This window comes from Nesoenas mayeri (assembly GCF_963082525.1).
Source record: "Nesoenas mayeri genome assembly, chromosome: 1".
Taxonomy (NCBI): domain Eukaryota; kingdom Metazoa; phylum Chordata; class Aves; order Columbiformes; family Columbidae; genus Nesoenas; species Nesoenas mayeri.
Window position 1 is genome coordinate 213,560,357 of NC_137541.1, and position 26,041 is coordinate 213,586,397.

The following is a 26,041-nucleotide window of genomic DNA, read 5'->3' on the forward strand; positions in this document are numbered from 1 at the left end:
TGCTCGGCACAGGGTGTGCGCTGGGGTGGCACCAAACCCTCCGCTGGGACGTGGTTCTGTGCTGGGCTCCCATGGCACCTGTGGCTGAGCCCGGTGCAGCTCCAGCCGCAGCTCCCGCCACACGGGCACTGGGACACCGGGGCTGTGGCACCACCAAGGCATCCGGTCCCCATCCTGCTACAGAGCTGTGCAAGGGGCAGACAAGGGTGCTGGGCTCCCACCCAGCACTGCAGAGCAGCGGGGATGAAGGCATGAGGAAGAGGGAGATGAGGAAGGGGAGGGTGGTACGAAGGGACACAGAGGGGTCTGCTGTGCCCCCCGACTGAGCAGCGTCCAGGAGGATGCAGCAGCTTCCATGGCTCCATCTCCCTTTCCAGGTTTTCTGTGGTGGCCACGTCCCACAAAATACCCCTTATTGTCATCCTGTTTTCCCACTTAACGTCTGTGCTCTCCCGGCCCCTTTGCTGGAAACAAGAGGAAACGGCCTCAAGTTGCACCAGGGGAGGCTGAGGTTGGATGTGGGAACAATTTCTTCCCCAAAGGGCTGTGGGGCATTGGAACAGGCTGCCCAGGGCAGTGCTGGAGTCACCAGCCCTGGAGGGCTGGACAGACGGACAGGAGGTTCTCAGGACATGGTGCAGGGGCAGGGCTGGGGAGGGGTTGGACTTGATCTTGAGGGGCTTTTCCAACCAACACTATTCTGTATTCTGTGAAAGCCGGGCAGCCAAACCAGCAGCAGAAGCAGCGGTGCGGGTGTTCTGGCAGACGGGCTGTCACCGCCCTCGCACGGGCTCAGCGGCAGCAGCAGTAGCAGCTGCTGGAAGAGCTCGGCTTAAAACCGCGATCCGTCCATGCGAGACGCAGTACTGCTCCCACTGCTCCCACTGCTCCGCCGTGCCAGGCTCTGAGTCATCTGCTCCCGTTAGCATTCCCACCTCCTCCCCTCCGCATCCTCCAGGGATGTTGGGTTGGATCCCTGATCCACCGCTGCACACCAGCTTTGGCTGTTTCTCAGCATTGTGTGCGTTTTTGTCACGGCCGCTGCCCTGGCCCTGCCGCATTGGCTGTTACCGTCATGGAACCCCAGAATGTCAGGGGTTGAAGGGCCCTGGAAAGCTCATCCAGTGCAATCCCCCCATGGAGCAGGAACACCCAGCTGAGGTTACACAGGAAGGTGTCCAGGCGGGTTGGAATGTCTGCACAGAAGGAGACTCCACAACGCCCTGGGCAGCCTGGGCCAGGCTCTGACACCCTCACCCCAACAAGTTGCTTCTCCTCTTCCAGTGGAACCTCCTGTGTTCCAGTTTGCACCCATTGCCCCTTGTCCTGTCCCTGGTTGTCACCAGCAGAGCCTGGCTCCATCCTCCTGACACTGCCCCTTTCCATCTTGATCCCCAGCAATGAGTCCCCCCTCAGTGTCCTCTTGTCCAGCTCCAGAGCCCCAGCTCCCTCAGCCTTTCCTCACACGGGAGATGCTCCACTCCCTGCAGCATCTTGGTGGCTGCGCTGGACTCTCTGCAGCAGTTCCCTGTCCTGCTGGAACTGAGGGGCCACAGCTGGACACAAGATTCCAGGTGTGGTCTCCCCAGGGCAGAGCAGAGGGGCAGGAGAACCTCTCTGACCTACTGACCACCCCCTTCTAACCCACCCCAGGTCCCATTGGCTTCCTGGCCACAAGGGCCAGTGCTGGCTCATGGTCACCCTGCTGTCCCCAGGACCCCAGGTCCCTTTTCCCTACACTGTTCCCAGGGCCAGCTGCTCCTGACCCTGGACCAGGTTCTTCAGAAGAAGGAAACACCCCTAGCACCAGGACCGTCTCCCACCATCACAGCAGGGACGGGACAGGGGAGGCAGGGACACATTCCAAACACAGGTTTAGCAGAACCAATATTTTCAACCCAGAACACTTTTGCAGGATGGGAATGGGTCTTGTATGGTCTGGTGATCCACTAAGCTGCTGACCCCCCCAAAAAGACTGTACAAAGTGTTTGTGGGGCCATTGCAATCAAATGTAAGTCAGGAGGAAAAAGGAAGCTCATCATGGGAGGCAACCAAAGAAGAGCCATTCTGCTTAGTGGCTGCGGTCGCCATCAGCTCACACCACCTACCAGAGCATACTGGGCAGGGCAAGTCCAGACCCTGCAGGACAGACAGTCAAAGTCAATGAGCAGCATTTCTACAGATGTTCCTGGGCCAAGGAATTCACTGTAATTCCACCCGAAAGAGGGAAAAGCTGCAAAAGAGACAATCAAAACCAAGCAGCCTCTTCAAACGATCAGCATTTCTGCAGAGGGTTCTGGGCTGTAATCCTACACAAAAGAGGGAAATGTGATTTTATCTTGGGTGATTTTTGTTGGTCTTATTTATGGTGGAGCTTCGTGCACAGCTGGCTCAGGACAAGTGACGGGCCGGGGCTCAGAGCTGGGAAGCCAGCACAGTGCGCTGCAACGCACAAAAACCAGCAGGAGGTGGAGGATTAGCCTCTTTCATCTGTATTTTCTCCTCACAGGCTGGATCCTGTAAGAAACCAAAGACAGCCAGCACCGTACATGTACTGTGACCTACACCATGCAGCGCTAGCCAGCAGGACTGGGAAAAGCAGGAGATCCTCACTGGGGGAACTGGAGAGTGTCCATCCTGAGACCCACCCCGGGTGACCCTGCGTCAGCAGGTGGGTTGGACTGGATGATCTCCAGAGGTCCCTTCAACCCCAGCCATCCCGTGGGTCTGTGACCCCTGGACCTGGCAGGGATGGGGCTCCCCGTGTGGTGGGAGCACAAGTCTGAACCCCCTCCTCCAAAGGGAAGACGTGAGCTCAAGGCTTGCACAGCTGTACCAGCTACATAGTCGGATAAATCACCATCCTCACCAATGGCTGCTTTGGAATAAACGTCTGAACTCTGGTCCCTGCTGAAAGGCAGGTTGGACCTTTGGTCCAGAAGAGGGTTTGGTACGAGGACACCGCAGTGTGCCAGCTCCGGGGTGAGATAAGACGCAAAGCTCTGCAGATGGACCGGCATGCTGGGCTCCCTGCAGAGCTCGGTGCGGTGGTGGCACTTCCTCGGTGTGTCTGTCCCCTCGACCCACGGCAGGACCCGACCCTTTGTATTGTGGCTTCGCACTGCGTCAATATAAAGTACTGAAGCACCCTCGGCTCGGTTCCGAGTGCTGTCCCAGCCCAGCGCGTGTTCCCCAGCTGGGAGAAGCTCAGCGCCCTTGTGCAGGTGCTGGATGTGCTCAGACAGTTCGCAGCTTGTTCAGCCAGAGGGAATTTCACCATGGAAAACAGCAAGCGAGTAACAACAGGAACCTGCGAGCGCAGAAGTTTTGCTCCAGCCGCAGCTGCCTCGGAGCTGGGTGGAGGTGAAATGTTGCGTGGCCTCAGGAAGTTTGGTTTTCGTTGCTACGTTTCCTCCCAAAACTCACCTCTCCGCGCTAGAGCTGGTTTATCTTGGCCATTCCGACGTCGGCACAGCCGCGTTGCAGGGAGGAGGCTGTTATAACCCACAACATACAGCCACATCCTCGACAAATGCAACAACTGCTCCACCTACCACCGCTCTGTCAAAAAACAGCGGATAAAACACAAAGTAGAACTTGAGGGCAAAGATCCGAGCGCACAGCTCAGGCTTCAAATGGATCAGAACGTCATGCTTTTCCTTCTGTAGGCCTATTTCCAATAAATAGAGAAACAACCCTGAATTTGTTCACTGCTCCTGATCAGTTCCCAAAGTTCCCCGTGTCGCACCATTGAGGTGGAGCCGTTCGGGTTTGCTCAAGCTGAGCGGGATGAGGCTGAGCTGCCGCTGTGCTGGGCACCTTCACAGCAAACCTGGGAGCCGAGGAAACACTAACGGCCATTTTTGCTCCGAGTCTGAACGGAATTAATGCCCTCACGTGGGAAGAGACAGTGGTTCGTCCAGAAGACATAAATAACTGCACTTCCAGCCTCTCCGTGCCACCAAAGCTCTTGGGATCTGAGTCCCACGGGGCTCATCTCAGCCAAAGGGCACATGGGATGATTATATCGTCCGGGTGCAAAACGTGGAGTTTCCCAGTCGCAGAGTCGAGGCCGTGCGGTGCGGAGCAGCTCAGCACCATCCGCTGCGGGCGGGTGAGCTTCTGGCATGGGAAGAGGCACTTCACAGGCTCGGTGCAGAAAAGATGCTGTAAGCTATAAATGCCAGATATTATCATGTCATTTCAGTCTCACGGCTGCTGGTTTCCAAGGCATTCAGGGCAGGTTAGCGTAGAATCGTAGAATCATACAATCATTTTGGTTTGAAGAAACCCTCAGGATCGAGTCCAACCATTCCCTACCCTGTCCCTGCCCCATGTCCTGAGAACCTCCTGTCCGTCTGTCCAGCCCTCCAGGGCTGGTGACTCCAGCACTGCCCTGGGCAGCCTGTTCAATGCCCCACAGCCCTTTGGGGAAGAAATTGTTCCCACATCCAACCTCAACCTCCCCTGGCGCAACTTGAGGCCGTTTCCTCTGCTCTTGGGGAGAACAACACCCTCCATGTTTCAGCCTCCTTTCGGATAATTGTTGAAGACCTGCAGAGGAGCTCCCGATGTTTCGGGCTGGATTATGTGCGTGAACCTCAGCAGCGCTTTGGGTGTTTTTTGGACACAGACGTGTCCCCCGCAGCTGCGAGGAGCAACCGCTGCGGGGACAGCGGTGGCTGCTCGCGGGCGTTGGAGGGGGCTCACCCTCCTGAGGCACACGGGGAGGCTGCCTCCCATCACCATCGTCAGTCCTGATGTTCTAAGGGCGGCCATGGGCTTTCTGAGACCCCAAAAGGTCTTTGTGGCGGGACGTGCGCCTGGGCTGGGCGCCATGCGGGGCACAGGGGGAGCGCCATTCTGTGCGGGGTGAGGGCAGAGAGGGGCCTGCGGGGCCGCCTCTCCTTTGTCAGATCGCGTTACATGTTCTGTCCGGACCTCGCTTTACTACAATTATAACTGCCATTGTTGTTGTTATACTGCTAAGGGCAGGACGAGGGCGTTTTGTCCCTTCGCGGGCTCCGTACGCCGCGCCCGGTCGCCGGCACGGCCCGCCCTTTCCTGTCCCGCCACGGGAAGGCGGGCTGCGCCGCCATCTTGGAAGCGGGCAGGCGGCACGGTCTTCCCTGGCGGCGTGGTGCTTCCCGGGAGGAGACGGGAGGACGGTGGGGATGAAGGACGGGATGGGCCTCCGCTAGTGGTGAAAGGCTGCGCTGAGGCCCTGCCGGTGGGGGAAGGCGGCACAGACGCAGCCGGTGCCCGGAGGCAAGATGTCTCCCGCAGCCTCAGCCGGAGGGGCGGGGCGCTACGGCGGCGCGGCGGGGCCAGCGCGCTTGGCGGGAGCGGGAAGCGCCGGGACCGCGCTTGGCGCTCAGGAGCCGTTGGGGACGCGACCGCCGCCATGCACGTCGTGAAGCGGGGTGAGGGGGCACCGAGGGTCCCCGCGCTGCAGGGGGGGTGGGGCCTCCCTGTCACGGGCCTGGGGTGCGGGGACGGGACCGCTCTGCTTTGGGGGTCCTCACGGCGTCTGGTGTGGGACAACAAGACCCCTTTGTTTTGGGGGTCTCCTCTCATGGTGTCTGGCACTTTGGGGGGCCCCTCCCGTCGCCCTGCTGTGAGGGGACAGGACTCTTTTGTTTTAGGGGGGGTCCCCTCATGGCCCTGGTGTACAGGGATGGGACCCCTCTATTTTGGGGGTCCTCTCATGTCCTTGTTATGAGGGGATGGGGTCCTCTGTTTTGGGGGTCCCCTCATGGACCCTGGTGTGCGGTAGCACCCAAAGTGAGCAGATGGGACCCCCCCTCTGTTTTGGGGGGGGGTGTTTCATGGCACCGAATGTGGAAGGACGGGATTCCCTCTGCTTTGGGGGCCCTCAGGGCCCTGCTGTGAGGGGCCAGGACCCCTCTGCATTGCAAGGACCCTCTCCTGACCCCCCTCTGATTTGGGGGGGTCCCTCAAATGTGGAAGGATGGGATTCTCTCCACTTTGAGGGTGGTTTGCCTGACACCTAGCGTGAGGGGACAGCACCCCCTCTGTACTGGGGGACCCGGAAGGGAGGGAGGGAGCTCCCTCCATGGTATCAAGAGCTGAGACCCCTCAGGTTGCTTTGGGAGCCCCCCCAGCCATGGCAAGGAGCTTTGGGCTTGGTTCCCCCTCCCGGGGTCACGGGAGGTGCCCCCAGTAGTATCAGCTCTTGGGTAAATCACAGAGTCACAGATGGTTTGGGTTGAAGGACCTTCCCAGCTCCCCAGTGCCACGGGCAGGGACATCTGCACCAGCTCAGCGTGCTCAGCCTGGGATGGTTCCTTGACCTGGAAATGGGGACCCCAAATGGTACGAGAGCCTTAGGGCTGCTCCTCCTGGCCCTACATGTTGTGGGACCAGTGGGGACCAGCTCCCTTCCCCTCTTCCGAGGTACAACCCGTGCTGTGGGGCACAGATCTCTGTCCCACATTTAAGTGGGGTGAGCTCCCTGTTCTGTTTTGTTCGCTGTACGGAGACCTGCATGAGGGACCCCGCATGTAGCAGATCGTGAATGTGAGAGCACGGGGGTCACGTCTCAGAGAACCTCAACAGGTTCTCCTTGGTGACTCCCAGATGAGCGCTGCTCGGTGTGCGAGGTGCTGGGCAGGGGGATACTGGGCTTAACTGGTTCTTCATGGTAACGGGAGCAGCCGTGATAACAGCCACCTCTTCTCCACAGATGGACGCCAGGAGCGCGTCATGTTTGACAAGATCACGTCGCGCATCCAGAAGCTCTGCTATGGGCTCAACGCCGACTTCGTGGATCCCGTGAGTCTATCCTTTGTCCTGCTGTCCTGTTCTCTGCCCCTGTGATCTGCTGGGAGCGGGTGTTACTCAGTTATCGTATGTGGCAAAAGCCAACTAAGGGCTTGTGCAGGAACTCTTGCAAAATGCACTCATAATGTGTTGCTTCTAATTGTTCATGTTCTGAGTTGTTTTCTTTTTCACCCTCACAGATATAGATTCTGAGACTGTGGTGGAGGGAGAATCAGTTTACCTACTCTAAACTGCTTTTACTTGACACATTGTTGAAGTGATTGAGCTTGTGCTTAAAAACAAGCGTCGTTGTTTGCCCCAACTCGCATACTGTGGTTTTGGTAGATCACTCTCAATTTCAATCTGCACAGCTGGAGCAACACGATATGGAAAGCAGCTCTGGCTAAAACAAGGTGCCCTTTCTGTCCGACAGACCCCCCGTCGTTATAATATCCCTACTTTGCTTTTTTTGAGCTGCGTAAGATTTGGATTGTGTGTTGATCCCGCCTCTGTAAGCTCCTCCTTGCCAAGCGTGCGCAGAGCGCGGCTCCCTGCTGGACCCACGGCTCTCTGCGGGGCTTTTGTGCAGACCCAGTCTGTTCATTTCGACTTGCCAACTTGCTCTTCCCATCCCCAAGATCTAATGATCTGTTTTCAGATCAGATCTCTCTCCTGCAGTGTAGAACCTGCCCTTTCTTGTAGTGCTCGATGCTAAATGCTTGAGAGAAAAGCAGAAAATAGTTTTGAGATGGTGGATGTAATAAATGTCTTTTCCTGTGAGAGTTCACACCTGGCCGATGAGGACGAGGTTAAGTTGTGAAGCAAAAGCCACTGGATCCCTTCCAGGGTTGGGTTTTTTTTTTCTCTTGTCATGAAATGATTTTAAGCGTAGTGCGTCCAGGCCCTTAGAAAGTCAAACTTCGTTTGGAGTTTCAAAGCTTCACAGAATCCCAGAATGTGAGGGGTTGAAGGGCCCTGGAAAGCTCATCCAGTGCAATCCCCCCACGGAGCAGGAACACCCAGATGAGGTTACACAGGAACCAGGCGGGTTGGAATGTCTGCAGAGAAGGAGACTCCACAACCCCCCTGGGCAGCCTGGGCCAGGCTCTGCCACCCTCACCCCAACAAGTTGCTTCTCATATTCAAGCGGAACCTTTTGTGTTCCAGTTTGCACCCATTACCCCTTGTCCTGTCCCTGGTTGTCACCAGCAGAGCCTGGCTCCATCCTCCTGACACTGCCCCTTTCCATCTTGATCCCCAGCAATGAGTCCCCCCTCAGTGTCCTCTTGTCCAGCTCCAGAGCCCCAGCTCCCTCAGCCTTTCCTCACACGGGAGATGCTCCACTCCCTGCAGCATCTTGGTGGCTGCGCTGGACTCTCTGCAGCAGTTCCCTGTCCTGCTGGAACTGAGGGGCCACAGCTGGACACAAGATTCCAGGTGTGGTCTCCCCAGGGCAGAGCAGAGGGGCAGGAGAACCTCTCTGACCTACTGACCACCCCCTTCTAACCCACCCCAGGTCCCATTGGCTTCCTGGCCACAAGGGCCCAGTGCATACAAATGCTGTTTTAATGTGACTGTTTTCCCTGTGGACTTCGCTGCTGTGTTCCAGCCTTCAGGAAGGCGTCTGCAGAGAAGAAGCTGTTAATGATTCTGGATTGACAGTTTCTGCTTTCTTCACTCTTTTCTTGCTCTCCCTTCTGCCCCAGGATTACTCTACAGTTTTAGGACTCAGTACTCCCAAGAGTGTTTGATGTTTTAATTTGCTTTTCTATTCAACCAGCGAACGGCGCTGCTTATAGTGAAGCATATCTCACATCTTAAACGGCTGAAACACCAGGATATTTTTCCCAACAACAGGCAGGTAACCTCCAGAACTCTCCTTTTTCAGGCCCAGATCACCATGAAGGTGATTCAGGGGCTGTACAGCGGCGTGACGACCGTGGAGCTGGACACGCTGGCTGCCGAGACGGCCGCCACGCTGACCACCAAGCACCCCGACTACGCCATCCTGGCGGCCAGGATCGCCGTCTCCAACCTGCACAAGGAGACCAAGAAAGTCTTCAGCGGTCAGTGGCTCCGCGGGCGCTCGGGCAGCGATTCGTGGGAGCGGGAGCTCCAGGGGGTGCATTTATGGAAATCTTTCTCAAGGAGATGTTAGCGAGTACCCAGGCTCACTAAAAACGCCATGGAGATGAAAACCAGGAGTTTTAGGCACGTCACAAGCAAAACGAGATTGCCTGCTTTGTGAGAAGCGTCTGTATAAATAGATGGGTGAAAAATGTAACTGCCTGAAATTAGGCGGCGCTTTCTTTCCCATTTATTACGTGTTATGAATTCTATAAAAATCTTGTAAGAGAAGCGCCGTTTGTAAGGTTAACTGATTAGTAACAGCAGGTGGGAGAAAAGCTGCACGTTTGTGGAGCTGAGGGGTAATTTTAGAGGGTGGGTGGTGCTGCGTGCTCAGTGCTCGAGCACACACGTCAGGCCGCGCGTGTCGAGCTCTGCGGGTGTTCTTCATCCCCTTTCTGTCGCAGACGTGATGGACGATCTCTACAACTACATCAACCCTCACAACGGGAAGCACTCGCCCATGATCTCCAAAGAGACTCTAGACATAGTTTTGGCCAACAAAGATGTACGTAACTGGTTTGTTTTGCTTTTTCCTTTCCACTTCTAAGTTTTCAACATTCAGCAAATAATTCAGATAATTTATTTTTCTTATTTTTGAGTAAGCTACATCTGTTTTAGGATAAAAAAGCCAATGCAGAAACCAGTGCAAGTGATAACTGCTCTGTTCTGGAGAGCTTAATAGAGATAATGTGGGAATTTCCGTCAGACAAGGATGTTTCTGTAGTAGAATCTGTTTTCCTGGCTATCGGCACAACTAATTAATTTGATAAAAAGCACCTTTTGCTGCAGCAATCTGTTCTGTGTGCCCAGAGAGGGGCCGGCTGCCTCCTGGTTTCAGGTTGTTCCAGGTCTCTGTTCTTCTGGGGGGGTCACATTGGTATTTTGACTCTCTCTGGTGTCTCTTGGTGTCTGGTTAGACTCTGGTCAAGTGCAGCCAACAATTGTGCATTGTACTTGGGAAAATAATGTTAAAACTGCATTTTTTTCAAGATAAGCGCTCTAAGCGATACCTATTTCACAAGACCTTTCTGGCGAGAAGCGCTGAACAGCATCGGCATTAACGTGCGACAACCAATCTGATTGTAAATGTGATTCTTCTCTGTGTTTTCTCCCTCCAGCGCCTGAATTCTGCCATTATCTACGACAGAGACTTCTCCTACAACTATTTTGGTTTCAAGGTAAAAAACGTTGCTCTGGACACTGAAAACTGCTCTTTTGCTATTTTTCTGGGGCTGAGTCTTTTGGCACGGCTGGTAATACTGCAGAATCACCTCGATTTGGGAAGAGGGCACTGGGGTAGGTGTGACGTTAGTGGATTTGTAAGAAATGAGGAGGACCTGCAGGAAGCCGTTGCCCAGCTGGATGCATCGTGTGCTATGTTCTGGCGTCGGTGCCTTGCCTTGGCTGCTCTGGTATTGTGAGCGTGGGCTCTGAGCCCGCGGGGCGCATGGGGCGTTGCTGGGAGCTTCCCAGCCCGTGCCCCTTTCTCGAGGGAATAACCTGGGTCGTAATAACCCAAAAAAGGCACTTTTGCTTTTCCCCGCCATTTCTCTATTTAGATGTACAGCTCCTGACACCCCCTCTTGTAATGGTTGCTGTAGTCCACTCGGCACAGGCTCCAAAGGCATCTGCTCTAGCTGTAGATTCATCCTGTTTGTAACGTGGGGTGTTCAACACCCCAACTGTGACACAGGTTGTCTGGAAAGCACTGTTGTAATGTAACTAACAATATTTTGAGGAGGGATGGGGTTGTGGAGAGTGAGCGCCCCCTCGTCTCCAGCCTCGGTTCACTGGGGTCGGGAGGTAGCGTTGAGCCTGGCAGCTGCAGGTAATCCGGGTTTAATCCGGGGTGCAAATCCTTGGAATCCCACAGTGGCCTCTGCTTTCTGTGGCCATTGGCCGCCTCGTGTCCTGTGCCAGTGACACGAGGAGGAGTGGAGCGCAGGGCTGGTGTTTCCCTTGACGCCTGGCGTAAGAGACATGGATTTTATGGTTGGACTTGATAATCTTGAGGGTCTCTTCCAAGCGGAATGACTCAGTGATTCTAAGGTGCTTGAGTTGGGAGTTAATAGGATTTTTTTTGTTTTAAACTGAAACCCGCATGTCTACTAAAATGCATTCTCTCTTTTTAAAGACTCTAGAACGCTCCTACCTGCTGAAAATCAACTCAAAAGGTAAGAACTGTCTGTATCGCCTTAAAGTGCGATTCTCTTAGCTGACTCTTCTTGGAGCAGGAGGTTTGGCTGGAGACCTCCCGAGGTTCCTTCCAACCCCAGTTATTCTGTGGTTCTATGGAAACCGTTGCACGTTTTTGGAGCTGATTGCGAGGACCTCTCTGTATCTGCACGTTTACATGTCACGCTGATGTTCCTTCTTCTCCTCACCTTCTTGTTACCAGTTGCGGAGCGTCCGCAGCACATGCTGATGCGGGTGGCGGTGGGGATCCACAAACACGACATCGACGCCGCGATCGAGACGTACAACCTGCTGTCAGAGCGGTGGTTCACCCACGCCTCCCCCACGCTCTTCAACGCCGGCACCAACCGCCCGCAGCTCTCCAGGTACCGCGCCTGCCCGGCGCACGGCGCACGGCTGACCGACACAACGGCTGGGGGATGGGGCCCGTTCCAATGAAACGCTGTCACGGCTCCTAAAGACAGCAGCTGTGTGTCTGCGGCAGCTTTAGGAAGTTTTGAGAAGCTGCTGTCAAATTTAACTTGATTTCTGATCTTTGGGGAAAAATACTCAGGTTTCCATCAGCAAGTTTGCTGGTGCCACCAAGCTGGGAGCAGTGGTGACACTGGAAGCTGTACTGCCATCAGAGACCTGGACAGGCTGGAGAGCTGGGCGGGGAGAAATGTAATGAAATAGAACAAGGGCAAGTGTAGAGTCTTGAATCTGGGCAGGAACAGCCCCAGGTTCCAGTGTAGGTTGGGGAATGACCTATTAGAGAGCAGCGCAGGGGAAAGGGACCTGGGGGTCCTGGGGACAGCAGGGTGACCATGAGCCAGCACTGGGCCCTTGTGGCCAGGAAGCCAATGGGACCTGGGGTGGGTTAGAAGGGGGTGGTCAGTAGGTCAGAGAGGTTCTCCTGCCCCTCTGCTCTGCCCTGGGGAGACCACACCTGGAATCTTGTGTCCAGCTGTGGCCCCTCAGTTCCAGCAGGACAGGGAACTGCTGCAGAGAGTCCAGCGCAGCCACCAAGATGCTGCAGGGAGTGGAGCATCTCCCGTGTGAGGAAAGGCTGAGGGAGCTGGGGCTCTGGAGCTGGACAAGAGGACACTGAGCGGGGACTCATTGCTGGGGATCAATATGGAAAGGGGCAGTGTCAGGAGGATGGAGCCAGGCTCTGCTGGTGACGACCAGGGACAGGACAAGGGGCAATGGGCGCAAACTGGAACACAAAAGGTTCCACTTAGAGATGAGAAGCAACTTGTTGGGGTGAGGGTGTCAGAGCCTGGCCCAGGCTGCCCAGGGGGTTGTGGAGTCTCCTTCTGTGCAGACATTCCAACCCGCCTGGACACCTTCCTGTGTAACCTCATCTGGGTGTTCCTGCTCCATGGGGGGATTGCACTGGGTGAGCTTTCCAGGGCCCTTCAACCCCTGACACTCTGGGATTCTGTCAGCTTCTAAACCTAATGGAAGTGGTTATATTTTATTTAATAGTTATGTGTACACATAGTCTTCTGTAGATGACAAAATGAGTCCTGGTAATTGTTCTCTAAATCATGCTAAAATAGCAAGCGTAGTTGAGATGATTTTAAAAACGTTTTACTTCGCCAGCACACTTATCAATACTACAGCTGTTGCGTGTGATGTTTTCTCGAACCGTCCTTGCAACCTTTGGTTTTGCTTGATGTATTTGCTTTGCGTAGCGTGTTAAAGATGCCGTGTGTCCCCTTGGTTTTGCCCAGCCCTGGTTAAATTCTCTTTGACGTATTTTTTGGTAATCTTTGTACGCTGAAGCTGTTTGTTCTCGTCAGCTGTTTCCTGCTGTGCATGAAGGACGACAGCATCGAGGGGATCTACGACACGCTCAAGCACTGCGCGCTCATCTCCAAGTCTGCCGGGGGCATTGGCCTGGCCGTGAGCTGCATCCGCGCCACGGGCAGCTACATCGCGGGGGTGAGTGTCCCTGGCACCCTCCTGCTCTCACGAGATGGCCGTATCTCAGTTGCCAAATCCATGCAGCTTCTACCAAGTGAGTCTGGCTCAGCAGTCAGTCCAGTTTAGCTCAGCAGGTAGTCAGCCCAGTCCGGCTCAGCAGGTAGTCAGCCCAGTTTAGCTCAGCAGGTAGTCAGCCCAGTCCGGCTCAGCAGGTAGTCCGTCTAGTCCGGCTCAGCAGGTAGTCAGTCCAGTCCAGCTCAGCAGGTAGTTAGTCCAGTCTGGCTCAGCAGATAGTCCGTTCAGTCTAGCTCAGCAGATAGTCCGTCCAGTCCGGCTCAGCAGGTAGTTAGTCTAGTCTAGCTCAGCAGGTAGTTAGTCCAGTCCGGCTCAGCAGGTAGTTAGTCCAGTCCAGCTCAGCAGGTAGTCTGTCCAGTCTGGCTCAGCAGGTAGTCTGTCCAGTCTGGCTCAGCAGGTAGTCTGTCCAGTCTGGCTCAGCAGATAGTCCGTTCAGTCTAGCTCAGCAGGTAGTTAGTCTAGTCTGGCTCAGCAGGTAGCCCGTCCAGTCCGGCTCAGCAGGTAGCCCGTCCAGTCCGGCTCAGCAGGTAGCCCGTCCAGTCTAGCTCAGCAGGTAGTCTGTCCAGTCTGGCTCAGCAGGTAGCCCGTCCAGTCCAGCTCAGCAGTCCTTCGCTTTTCAGTGGGCTCCAAGGCAAAAGGGTTGGTTGTCCTTGGCATTTTGGCTTCTTAGTAGAAGTCCTTCCAAACCCAGGATCTTAATCCACTGTTTGATGAGACGATTCCAACTTACTTGTGCATTAGCAGCCTAGGAATGTGCTCAGAGACTCGTGCGTTAGTCCTTTTCATTTTTATGTCTAACTGCTTAAAATCATCTGTGAATGTGTGCTTAGTTTTTTTGTTGCAGTGTATGTAAAGCCTTTAGATTGTGTCATGGAGAAAAGCAGTTACGAGGTACATTTTAGTAACTCTGGGACCAGTAGCTGCTATATTAACGCATCCATTTTTGTCCATTTAAAAAAAAGATGAGGGGAAGGGGCTACCAAACACCCGATTGGGGTTGTCAGCCCCTTGCTCGCAGCAGAATGGATGACCAGGATGTGGTAAGAGTTTTGCAGCCGGGTGTAAGACGCACAGGACACGTGGGCCTGTCTCCCCAGGCGGTTGCTTTTCATTGTTGGTGGTTTTCTGTGCCTTTGCAGACAAACGGCAATTCCAACGGGCTCGTGCCGATGCTGCGGGTCTACAACAACACCGCCCGCTACGTGGATCAAGGTGGAAACAAGGTACTGGCTTTAAATTCGAGATGGGAGCCTCAGGCCAGAGGGAGGTTCCACCTCTGTGATTGACCCAGTAAAGCCCATGAGCGGACAAAGTGGTGGTAGATGACACAGAATTAAAGCCAGGCATTTTCCCCCATTCTGGTTGATATTCTGGTGTTCCCCTTTCTCTATACATTCTATCACGCAGGTATGTTTTTGGTACGTCTGCTGCGTGATGCACGTGTGTTACATCAGCCTCCTGCGCTGGTTGTTCATCGCTGCTTGAGCAGTGAATTCAGGTGTCAGGCTGCAGAAAGCTGCTTGATCCATGTTCTTTGTCTTCAGATGGTCCAGAGGCCAATGGAGACGTGACTCAATAAGTAAATCTAAGATTTGTCAAACTATTGACACAGAGGAAACATCTTTTGGGTACTAAATTGAGAATCTGGAACTAGTAACATGGCCCAGTTCCAATGAGTAACACACAAAAAAAGCCCATTGAAATTGCCTTAGCAAGATTAGAAACCCAGTCTCTGGTTAGTTGGGGTGTTGTGTGTGCTCAGGAGCAGCCGAGGAGATTTTGTTTCCAAGGGAAGTTTGTTCTGATCTCGACTGTGTTCTATGTGTCAGAGACCCGGGGCTTTCGCCATCTACCTGGAGCCGTGGCATCTGGACATCTTTGAGTTCCTCGACTTGAAGAAGAACACGGGGAAGGAGGAGCAGCGAGCCAGAGACCTTTTCTTTGCCCTCTGGATTCCAGATCTCTTCATGAAGCGGGTTGAGACCAACCAGGTGAGGAGCGGGACTGGCGCAGAACGGCTCCGTTAGTGTGCCAGAGCGCAGCAGGGGCCGCGGGGCTGGCCGAGCCGTGCAGGAGCAGCTGGAAGAGCCGCTGCAACCTGATGAGAACCAGGCTCTGCAGGCAGGGAGGGGAGCTGCAGAGCTCCCGTGGGACTCTGCTTCATCTTGCAGCCTGTGACTTATGTGCTGGTACTGGGACGGTACATTCTTACTCTGGATAAAGCGTCAAAATCTGAAATAAATTGATCTTCACGTGGCTGCTTGGATTTGCTTTAAAATGGGTTCTACCTTGAGAACCGGCCATTTCAAGACTGAAAATGCATTTTTATCATAAATGGTCACATAATTCATTTCAAAATAAATCTGAGTGGCGTGACAAACGCCTTCCCCGTGTCTGCGGGCAGAGCTGGGTCCTGGTTTTTTGGGACGGGAGGTTTAGTTTGTGTGTTTCTGCTTGCAGCAGATTTGCCGATCAAGTTGAATTCCTTTAATTAACAGAGTGCCTAAGGGTTTTCTCCGAATATTTTTCCTTCTCCCAGGACTGGTCCTTAATGTGTCCAAACGAGTGTCCTGGCCTGGATGAGGTTTGGGGAGAGGAGTTTGAGAAACTATATGAGAGGTAAGAGAAGTGAATAGACGCTGGAGTCGCCGTCCCTTCCCAGAGCCGGTTGGTGCTGGCTCGCGTGGGAGCCGAAGCGCAGCTTCGTGGGGTTGGCTCACGAGGGGTCAGTGCTTCCATGATCACATCAATGAAAGGACAAAGACGGGGGATGTCTGCTTACAGTTTGCCTGAAACTGTGACCCGCTCAGACAGAACTACGGACGAGCGGTTGGTTTAGCTTGTTAGAGGGGAAATTGTGCAGCGATCCCCGCTGGCAGTGCTCGATGGATTTGTTCCGAACGACCGGTATCAGTGAAAAGGTCCTTTGTTGTAGTGCAAGGTTTCTGTTTCCTTTGAGCAAGGAGTGTTGACACCCTCCCTGCTGCCCACATCTCCCGGCTGGTTCAGCGTTCGTGCAGTTCCGAAGCCAGCGGGGTTGTCCCAGAGAACCTGTGTTACAGACGATTGTTTTTCCCTGCTGCTCCTGGCATTCACTGAACCGCCCGTTCCCCGTTGCAGTTACGAGCAGCAGGGCCGTGTCCGCAGGGTGGTGAAGGCCCAGCAGCTCTGGTACGCCATCATCGAGTCGCAGACGGAGACCGGCACGCCGTACATGCTGTACAAAGACGCCTGCAACCGCAAGAGCAACCAGCAGAACCTGGGCACCATCAAGTGCAGCAACCTGTGCACGGAGATCGTGGAGTACACCAGCAAGGACGAGGTGGGTGGAGAGCAGGAACACGCTGGGACCGCTCCTGTTGCCGCTTTCTAGAACGTGGCTGGTTGGGGAAGGGGAGAGGCAGCTCAGAAAACTGCAGGGCTGTTTTCTCTGGAGTGCTTGCAGCTCCTCTGCTGACCCTGTGTGTGCGTTTCCTCTCCCTTCCACCTCCCGTGGGGGATTTGGGGTGAAACAGGGAACCTCTGAAAGGGCGAGGGAGAAGCGAGCTCTTGGAGCTGGAGTAAGAACGCTTCAGTAAACCCACGCCTCGCTGCCCCCGGACCCACATCCCACTATTGGTTCCCCCCGAGATCCTCGTGAACTGCCCCGATCTTGGCGCTCTGCAGATGTGCTGCGTTTGGACCGCAGCATTGCTGAAAGAGGCCAAGGAAGATGTAGAAATGAGTTGGTGCTGATACAGCATGGAGCGTTTCTAGTGCAATGAAGCTCTCAAGGCTGTTGTACCTGAAACCAGCAGTTTCTACTAGTTATTCTTTAGCTTACGCTCTTTGGCATATTCATAAAGTCCTGAGCAGCCTGGAAGAGATGGAGAACCGTCCTGCCTGCACTGCACAAGAAGTCTTAGCTTACTTCAGTTCTCCTGGGTTGGAAATAATATTGGTGTTTAAAATTGTTCCCAAAATGCCCCAATATAGTCTGGACCTCACTGAGATCACCTGCTGGTTCTGGTAACACAAGAAATAGTTTGGCTTAGTTTCTGGAAGGATGGCTGGTGGGCAACAGCATTGACCAGGCTGCATTTTTATGGTGTTATTCGAATGTTCTAAACCTTTTTCGAATTGCTGTTATCCCTTTTGCAACTCATAAGACGGCACAGGAGTGAGGAGTGGGTTTTTCCAGCCTTGGTTCTTTGTTTCCGTGTATTTTGGCTAGAGAGCACGCTCCGGGACTGCGATCGCGTGGGTTTTGTCGCTGCCATGCATCTTTCCACCGTGTTTTCCGCACAGGTCGCGGTTTGTAACTTGGCCTCGATAGCCCTGAACATGTACGTCACCTCGGAGCACACCTATGATTTCAAGAAGCTGGCCGAAGTCACCAAGGTCATCGTCCGCAACCTCAACAAAATCATCGACATCAACTACTACCCAGTGCCGGAGGTGGGTGCTGCGCTGGGGCGCCGGTCACAAAGGGTTCCCCAGCCATCCCAGTTGGGTCCCGTAGCCATCCCAGTTGGGTCCCGTAGCCATCCCAGTTCAGCCGTGAGCAGAAGGAATGAGCGAGGGATTTTGAAAACCTGTTTTGGCCAGGAGTTGGGAGTTCCATTACCAACCTGTTTGCAGATGTGACCCAGCATCAGTGACATTCAAAGCTGCAACAGTTCCTTAGTGGTGGAAACACCTCCCCTTGAGCTGGTTCTGCGCTTGGGGTTTTTCCACGTGTGGGTTTCCGTAAATCTCAGGCCAGCACCAGAACAGGGTGCAAAGTGGAACAGAGAGAAGGATCCTGGAAAGATCCTGAGGAGGTGTCACTGAGTCCTGTTGGTTTGAGGTGTTTCTGGGCGGTGCACTGACCACTTTCCAGAAGGGACGTGGGGAAAGGGTTGGGAACTGTCGAGAGCAATGGGACTGGGTTTGCTGTGTGACAGGAACAGACACGAGCAGCAGAGCGAGGCGCTTGGGGAGGAAATAACCAAATATCCAAAGTGAGAAACCAAACCTGATGAGGATCAGATTTTTCTAGCACGTGCCGTTTGGACGCAGGAGTTTTTCTGCTTTTCTTAGTGTTCACTTCTAAATCGTGGCTCCCGTTGTCAGGTTGAGCAATTAAAATCAGCGATCGCTTCTAACAAACTTAATCTGGGGCTTCAGATTCCTGCCCCACCAAACAGTGGGGGAAAACAGAAAGGTGGGTTGTTGCAGCAGAATGGATTGCCCATCGAAGTTTAGGCAAGGGCAGGGATGAAAACTCCTCTGCGAGTCCTCCCCAACCTTATTTATTGCGTGTGGCTCTGCAGAAGGTGATGATTCTTTGCTCGAATGTCGCGCAGGCCGAACGCTCCAACAGGCGCCACCGCCCCATCGGCATCGGCGTGCAGGGCCTGGCCGACGCCTTCATCCTGATGCGGTACCCGTTCGAGAGCCCCGAGGCCCAGCGCCTCAACCAGCACATCTTTGAGACCATTTACTACGGGGCTCTGGAAGCCAGCTGCGAGCTGGCCAGGGAGCAGGGGCCCTACGAGACCTACGAGGGATCTCCGGTCAGCAAAGGGGTGAGTACAAACCGTCCCGTGTTGGGAACAGAGCTGTGGAAAGGAGAGAACATGACCATGTCTTTGGTTCAGGCGGTGTGTGGCTGGAACACGCGAGGCTGCTGATATTGCAACAGTGCAAATGGTGTTTGAGGTTTTTCTTCATCTTTTGGCTTCTCACATGCAGTAAGAAATGTATAAATTAAACGGGGGTGCAGAGAGCAGTAAAAGCAAAACAAGACTCAGCCTGCGCTGCTGTCCCTGCTGCCACCATTAGAAGTTTGTTTGTAAGATGATGACACGAGAGCTTCGCTGAGAATTGTAGAGAACAGTTGATAGGAATAACAGGTCACCTTACAACGCGATTTGCAAAACACGGAGCAAAGTGCCCTGTGCGATTTGGCCCATGCCTGTGTTTTTCAGATCCTGCAGTACGACATGTGGAACGTCACCCCGTCTGACCTGTGGGACTGGAAGGCTCTGAAGGAGAAGATCGCCAAGTGAGTGTTCTGGCACAGGCTGTGTTTAATGTCAAATACATCCTATATGCTCTGAGTGACGCAAAAGAAAAATGGGCTTAAGCGTTTACCCCCGATCCAGAAGATCTTACAAACTTTTCTGGATGGCTTGTGTTCATTTTTGTTCTTACAAGCCGGAGGGAGCCCACCCCAGGACTCTGCTTTAGCTGAGCTTTTGTTTCATCTTGGGTGCATCAGCAGAGTGGAGATTAGGGACAATAGAACAAAACCCGGGAACAATGTCGTCCTCAAAGGGCTGTGGGGCATTGGAACAGGCTGCCCAGGGCAGTCCTGGACTCACCATCCCTGGAGGGCTGGACAGACGGACAGGAGGTTCTCAGGACATGGGGCAGTGCTGGGGTGGGTTATGGGTGGACTCCATGATCTTGAGGGGCTTTTCCAACCCAAATGATTCCGTGAGTGGTTTGTGTTCCAATTGAACAGAGTGGTGACAGTCAGCCTGGCTCGGGAACTCTTTCCCCAGCTGACAGGGAGAAGCAGCTGAGCCTTGGACATCCTGAGGACAGGAACCCTTAAAGCACGAAGGGCTTGTGATGAAAATAGCCAAGGCTTTAGTTATGCTTCCACCTTAAAAGTTATGGGGAGCTCCTGTTTTTCAGCCACGGGTGATCTGAGGGTTTGCAGGTTGCCCTGCAAAGGTGAGATCTCGTTGTGAGACGAGAGTTCCCCGCGCTGACGCTCTTTGCAGCCAGTATCTAAGCAAACCGTGCTGTTCTTGGGCCTTTTCCGTCCTGTCTCGCTCGGTGGAACTCTGTAACCCCGGCTGCCGCTCGCAGGTACGGCGTCAGGAACAGCCTGCTCCTGTCCCCCATGCCCACCGCCTCCACCGCGCAGATCCTGGGCAACAACGAGTCCATCGAGCCCTACACCAGCAACATCTACACGCGCAGGGTCCTCTCGGGGGAGTTCCAGGTAAGCGACGCAGCGTGGAAAGATACAGAATGCAGAAAAGCTCTTCTTTTCGGTGACTTTCACTGCCAGGAAAGACAAAGTGGGGGCCACACGCTGGGTAACTCTTGGGTAAATCTTCGTGTCAACGGCCAAGAGCCAAGGGGAACGTGGGGCCCATACTACGCGCTGTAGTAATGCAGTTTTGCCCATTCCAAAGCAGCCATTGTGGAGTATGTAAAATTATGAAGAAGTGCTGCTGTTGTCTGGAAAAACATCCTTTCTGAGGCCTCAGGGTGGCCTGCAGGAGTACTTGCTAAATGAGCGGTGATTAGTGGAATTACGGAAGGGCCAGCGTGCGGGAGTGACCGAGCACAGTGCTGCTTTGCATGGTCCTGAGCACAGAGCTGCGTGTACGCTGCTGGGTACATCTGAGGAGGTCGTGTAAAAGCTTCGCAGATCCAGAGACATCTGTCCTTTCAGAAAGAGTGTGAAACAGTTCGAGCAGAGAACCAGAGAATGTCCTGAGCTGGAGGGACCCACAGGATCATCGGTTCCAACTGCTGTCCCTGCACAGGACACCCCACAGGTCACCCCGTGTGTCTGAGGACGCTGTCCAGTCTGTTCTTGACCACTGTCAGGTTGCGGTGTGAAGAGATTTATGTGAGACAAGGGGAATATCTCACTGTCTGTGTGGATTTCGGGTTGTCCTGTGCAGGGACAGCAACTGGACTCGATTACCCTTGTGGGTCCCTTCCAGCTCAGGACATTCTATGATGATTCTATGACCCCAGTCTTAATGATTATTTATATGTAATTATGATTACGTACTAATACGTAATAATGATTATTTATATGTAATTCGTGTTGCGGTCGGTGGCTCTGGAAAGTCAAGATCTTGTCCTTTCACATCTCTTGGCATTCCTTGTGCGGGGAGCTCCGTACACCCTCGGTCACGTCTGTGATGTCCCCGTTGTAACCCTGTTGCAGAGAGCTGGAACAGCTCTGCTGGGGACAGGTGAGAGTTGGGGTGTTCAGCTGGAGAACAGAAGCTCCAGGAGACCTTAGTGCGGCCTTTCCGGACTGAAAAGGGGCCCATGAGAAAGATGGGGACAGACTTTTGAGCAGGGCCTGTTGTGACAGGACAAGGGGTGATGGGTTAAACTAAAGGAGGGAGATTGAGGCTGGATATAAGGAATTGTTGCCCTGAGGGTGGTGAGAGCCTGGCCCAGGTTGGGCAGAGAGGTGGTGGGTGAACCATCCCTGAGACATCCCAGGCCAGGCTGGACGGGCTCTGAGCACCCTGAGCTGTGACGATGTCCCTGTCATGGCAGGGGGACTGGGGAGCTGGGAAGGTCCCTCAACACAGACCTCGGTGACTCTGTGATAGGTGCATTCATTCTTTGGCCTTTGCCCCGACAGGTTGTGAATCCCCACTTGCTGAAGGATCTCACGGAGCGAGGCCTGTGGAATGAGGAGATGAAGAACCAGATCATTGCCCACAACGGCTCTATCCAGGTGGGTGTGGGGAGCCGGGGGCGCAGGGATGCCCCGCGTGCCTCGGGTCTGCACGCAGCGCCTGGGCCCGGGGAGGAGCAGCTCAGCTGAGCAGCGTTTCTGGGAGCAGGAGGGCACGTGTGTGCTGCGGGTGGTAATTCGCTCCTGCCGGAGCCTGCCTGTGTCAGCAAAGCCTGATGGAGACGTGCTGCTCATTGCCAGAGCAAACACCGAGTGGCTGCGCTGCCTTGTGCAGCCTCTACCGATGTTCAGATTCCCGTTTATCACCAACATCCTAAAGGGGCAGTTTCAGGGCGGGGAGTGAGGCGGGAGCTGAGTGTGTGACCTCCCGATGCACAAGTTACACGTGGAGGAGTCTGTGTGGGACGAGTCATTTACACTGAGCTGCTGCTGGGACTGGTGTGCTTGGAGTTCCACACGCTGGCAAGGCACGTCCCGCGTGTCAGGAGTTTTGGGGCAGGTAGGTGCCCGCTCCTGGATTGCTTTTGTGAGACCTCCTGCCTACTCAGGCCCAAACAGTAACCGTCTGTTTGCAAACAGTTTATTTTCTCCAGTTCCCAGCGTCAGCTGTCCCGGTTCAGCAGGTTTCTTGGTGCTCGGGTGCTCTCGGATGCAGAACGCCGGGATTCTGTGATAGTGTTCAGCTGCAAAAAGCTGCAGCTCTAGTTGGGATTGCTGAGGTTCCAGCGACTGGAAGAAGTTGATTTCATTGATAGGAATAGTTGGGATTGCTGAGGTTCCAGCGATGGGAAGAAATTGATTTCATTAATATGAATAGTTGGGGTTGCTGAGGTTCCAGCGGTTGGAAGAAATTGATTTCATTGATGTGAATAGTTGGGATTGCTGAGGTTCCAGCAACGGGAAGAAGTTGATTTCATTGATGTGAATAGTTGGGATTGCTGAGGTTCCAGCGGTTGGAAGAAGTTGATTTCATTGATATGAATAGTTGGGGTTGCTGAGGTTCCAGCGGTTGGAAGAAGTTGATTTCATTGATATGAATAGTTGGGGTTGCTGAGGTTCCAGCAATGGGAAGAAGTTGATGTCATTGATATGAGCGTGAATACGGTTACACTGCACTGGAAAACTGTTGTTTTTAGAACATCCCCGAGATTCCCGAGGACCTGAAGCAGCTGTACAAGACGGTGTGGGAGATCTCCCAGAAGACCATCCTGAAGATGGCGGCGGACAGAGGAGCCTTCATCGACCAGAGCCAGTCCCTCAACATCCACATCGCCGAGCCCAACTACGGCAAACTCACCAGCATGCACTTCTACGGCTGGAAGCAGGTACGGGAGCAGCGCGGCGGGAGGGACGGCACCATTGGCATTTATGAGTGTGGAATTCTTTGGAATTCCTGAAATGGGAGCGATATTCAATTTTGTAAACAGACCTAAGTGCATCTAATGAAGGAATTTGACCAACGAGTAAATACTAATTTTTGACAGTGTAGAACTGGGGACCTGGACAGGCTGGAGAGCTGGGCATGGAATAACCTGATGAGATTTAACAAGGGCAAGTGTAGAGTCCTGCATCTGGGCAGGAACAACCCCAGGTTCCAGTATAGGTTGGGAAATTACATATTAGAGAGCAGTGTAGGGGAAAGGGAGCTGGGGGTCCTGGGGACAGCAGGGTGACCATGAGCCAGCACTGGGCCCTTGTGGCCAGGAAGCCAATGGGACCTGGGGTGGGTTAGAAGGGGGTGGTCAGTAGGTCAGAGAGGTTCTCGTGCCCCTCTGCTCTGCCCTGGGGAGACCACACCTGGAATATTGTGTCCAGCTGTGGCCCCTCAGCTCCAGCAGGACAGGGAACTGCTGCAGAGAGTCCAGCGCAGCCACCAAGATGCTGCAGGGAGTGGAGCATCTCCCGTGTGAGGAAAGGCTGAGGGAGCTGGGGCTCTTTAGCTTGGAGAAGAGGAGACTGAGGGGCGACCTCATTAATGTTTATAAATATATAAAGGGTGAGTGCCATGAGGACGGAGCCAGGCTCTTCTCGGTGGCAAACAATGATAGGACAAGGGGTAATGGGATCAAGCTGGAACACAAGAGGTTCCACTTAAATCTGAGAAGCAACTTGTTGGGGTGAGGGTGTCAGAGCCTGGCCCAGGCTGCCCAGGGGGTTGTGGAGTCTCCTTCTGTGCAGACATTCCAACCCGCCTGGACACCTTCCTGTGTAACCTCATCTGGGTGTTCCTGCTCCATGGGGGGATTGCACCGGATGAGCTTTCCAGGGCCCTTTCAATCCCAAACATACTGTGATACTGTGAAGTTATCAAGACCCTGGTGTTGCATTACAGCCCCTAGTGAGAGTGTTTGTTTCGATGTTTGTAATTGAGCTGTCGAGCGAACTTTGTCGCCTCATCTTAATGATGTGGCAAGACTTCTGTGCACAGAGGCACAAAAGCAGAGAGAGCATCTGTGCCAAAAGCAAGATAGAGAGTTCTGCAGCTCTACACAAATGTATACGAAAGATAATTTTATCTGGGCCTGCTCTGGTAGGGATCCTGTTCAACCCTTGTTTCATTTCCTCTGGATTAAATTAATACATCAAGTTCTTCTGGTTTTTCTCACCATTCCTATCACTTTTGCGGTAGCTGGTTTTTGCCTATGGCTGCTGTATCGTGGATAAGTTCTTGCGTGGAAAGTTGGTCTCACCGATTCTTAGAAGGGTAAACGGTTGTTTCCTTCCAAGAACCCAGTCTCATTAGCGGGTTATCTCTCCCGAGCAGCGAAGCTGCGGATGTTTGCAGCGTTAATCCCGTCCCTGCGGGGCCGTACGGCGCCGTGGGCTCGGCGAGCTTGGCCTGGGTGCTCCAGTTTTGCCCAGCGTCGAGCTGACTCGTGCTCTTGCTCCGCAGGGGCTCAAGACGGGCATGTATTACCTACGGACAAAACCCGCCGCCAACCCCATCCAGTTCACCCTGAACAAAGAGAAGCTCCGGGAGCGGGAGAAGGCCAACAAGGAGGAGGAGGAGAAGGAGAGGAACAAGGCGGCCATGGTCTGCTCCCTAGAGAACCGGGAGGAGTGTTTGATGTGCGGTTCCTAACGGAGCCGGCGGAGCCCTCCCGCGTCACCCGAGCTCCCGCAGGACCCGGTGATGGCGGGAGGGCTGTATCTTCCCCACCTGGCTGGGGGTGCGCGGGGAGGGGATGTAACAGTTTGTGTATTGTTTTAGTAGCTGGGCTTCCCGAAAACTGCAGTGCTCTCGCACGCTCGTACGTTGAGTTGTATGGGCAGGACTTTTCCTGAGCGGACAAATTGCCGACGCCACTCACATAAAGATGTGTCCTGGGGACTTGGGACAACTCTTGTCGTTCACTAGAGACTGTGACCGGCGTGTTCGGAGCAGGAACCAGCCCCGACCGCAGCGTGTCCCTGGCGGCGAGGGGCGCGCGGGGCGCTCGCGGTGCCGCTCTGGTGCCCAAGGGGCTATTTCTGCTGAGCTCCGAAAGCCGGAGCGTGCGCGTCAGCCGGTCAGACCCTCCTCCCGTCCCCGCGCCCTCCCGTCCCCTCTTCCCCTTCCAAAAAGCGTCCTCAGGGCGCAGAGCCGTGCTCGGGGCGTCGCTGCCCAGAGGATTCATCTTCTGCGCTCCGCGTTCCCGTTCGGCTCTGACCAGGGAGCGGCAGAACCGCTGCCGTGGGTGTATTCTCTAGTAAATGCTCCAATTCGTGGCGGTTTGCTGGCCATGCGCTTCCTGCCGTCCTTGGCCCGCAAGCCGCCCGACGCGCACACGCCGTCTTCCCTTCAAGAGTTGCGTTTACCCACCCCAGCTAGTTTAAAAATCTCTTAAAACTGATCCATTTGTACCTGTCCGTGTCCTTCAGTCCCCGCTCCAGCGCCGTGGGGCTTCATCACCCAGTTCTGAAATATTTATTGAACTCGTGTACCGTACCACGAACCCGTTCACCCAGCCAAAGCAATAAAGCGTGGAATGTGGAGGGAATGAGCAGCAGTATCTTGTGATGGCTTTTTCTGATTAAACATCGCCTGCAGCAGCTGGGGGCCGTGGCCGCGCTGTTCCACAGCACTGGCGAAGGCTCTCATGGTATAAAATGGGGCAGAATTCCATATTTAGTGGGGCAGCTGTGCTAAACCCGGTGGGATGTGTCTCTCTGTGCCATGCTGAAGATGTGGGGTTTAAGGGAAGCGGGAGGAAGGGGCTGCGGTGGCGCCGGTCGCTGTTCTGGTGACACACAGAGATGCGGTGGGTTCACGGCAGAGCTGGTGGCTCTTGGTCTTGTTTCCCAGCCCAGCGCTTGCCCCGTTTCCTCCGCTCTGGTTTCTGCAAAAGGCGCCACCGCAGGCGCCTTGGGAAGCGTCTCTTGGCTTCCAAGGGTCTAATCGCCGCTCCCGTGAGCTGTGCCACCCAAAAAGTGTCACACACAAGGGACAGGGCCTTTTGACTGGAAAAATCCCATTCTGAGTGAGTTCGGGGCTGATGGGGGAGCAGAATTCCGCTTGCAGAACGTGCCAAC

At 54.3% G+C, this 26,041-nt stretch overlaps 1 protein-coding gene across 2 annotated transcripts; it reads left to right on the forward strand.

Moving 5' to 3' along the window:
* The first annotated feature begins 5,361 nt into the window (after positions 1–5,361).
* RRM1 (ribonucleotide reductase catalytic subunit M1) lies at positions 5,362–25,497 on the forward strand. Of its 2 annotated transcripts, XM_080354554.1 has the most exons (20): positions 5,362–5,423; positions 6,707–6,795; positions 8,672–8,849; positions 9,318–9,418; positions 10,032–10,091; positions 11,048–11,087; positions 11,312–11,474; positions 12,897–13,038; positions 14,235–14,318; positions 14,925–15,086; positions 15,635–15,714; positions 16,216–16,417; positions 17,383–17,532; positions 18,423–18,644; positions 19,047–19,123; positions 19,939–20,074; positions 21,473–21,568; positions 22,666–22,854; positions 24,423–24,598; positions 24,744–25,497. In XM_080354554.1, exons 1-20 carry the CDS (start codon positions 5,405–5,407, stop codon positions 24,787–24,789), a joined length of 2,412 nt encoding a protein of 803 aa, XP_080210680.1. In that variant the 5' UTR covers positions 5,362–5,404; the 3' UTR covers positions 24,790–25,497. The 2 variants fall into 2 exon arrangements, with proteins under 2 accessions (XP_080210680.1, XP_080210681.1); XM_080354555.1 differs by having other exon boundaries at positions 24,423–25,497.
* The last annotated feature ends 544 nt before the right edge of the window (positions 25,498–26,041 follow it).

Bases quoted from the DNA above. Each gene is read 5' to 3' on its own strand.
- RRM1 (XM_080354554.1), top strand. The intron at 11,475-12,896 runs GTACCGCGCCTG...TGTTCTCGTCAG, and splicing joins AACCGCCCGCAGCTCTCCAG to CTGTTTCCTGCTGTGCATGA. The intron at 21,569-22,665 runs GTGGGTGTGGGG...TGTTGTTTTTAG, and splicing joins CCCACAACGGCTCTATCCAG to AACATCCCCGAGATTCCCGA.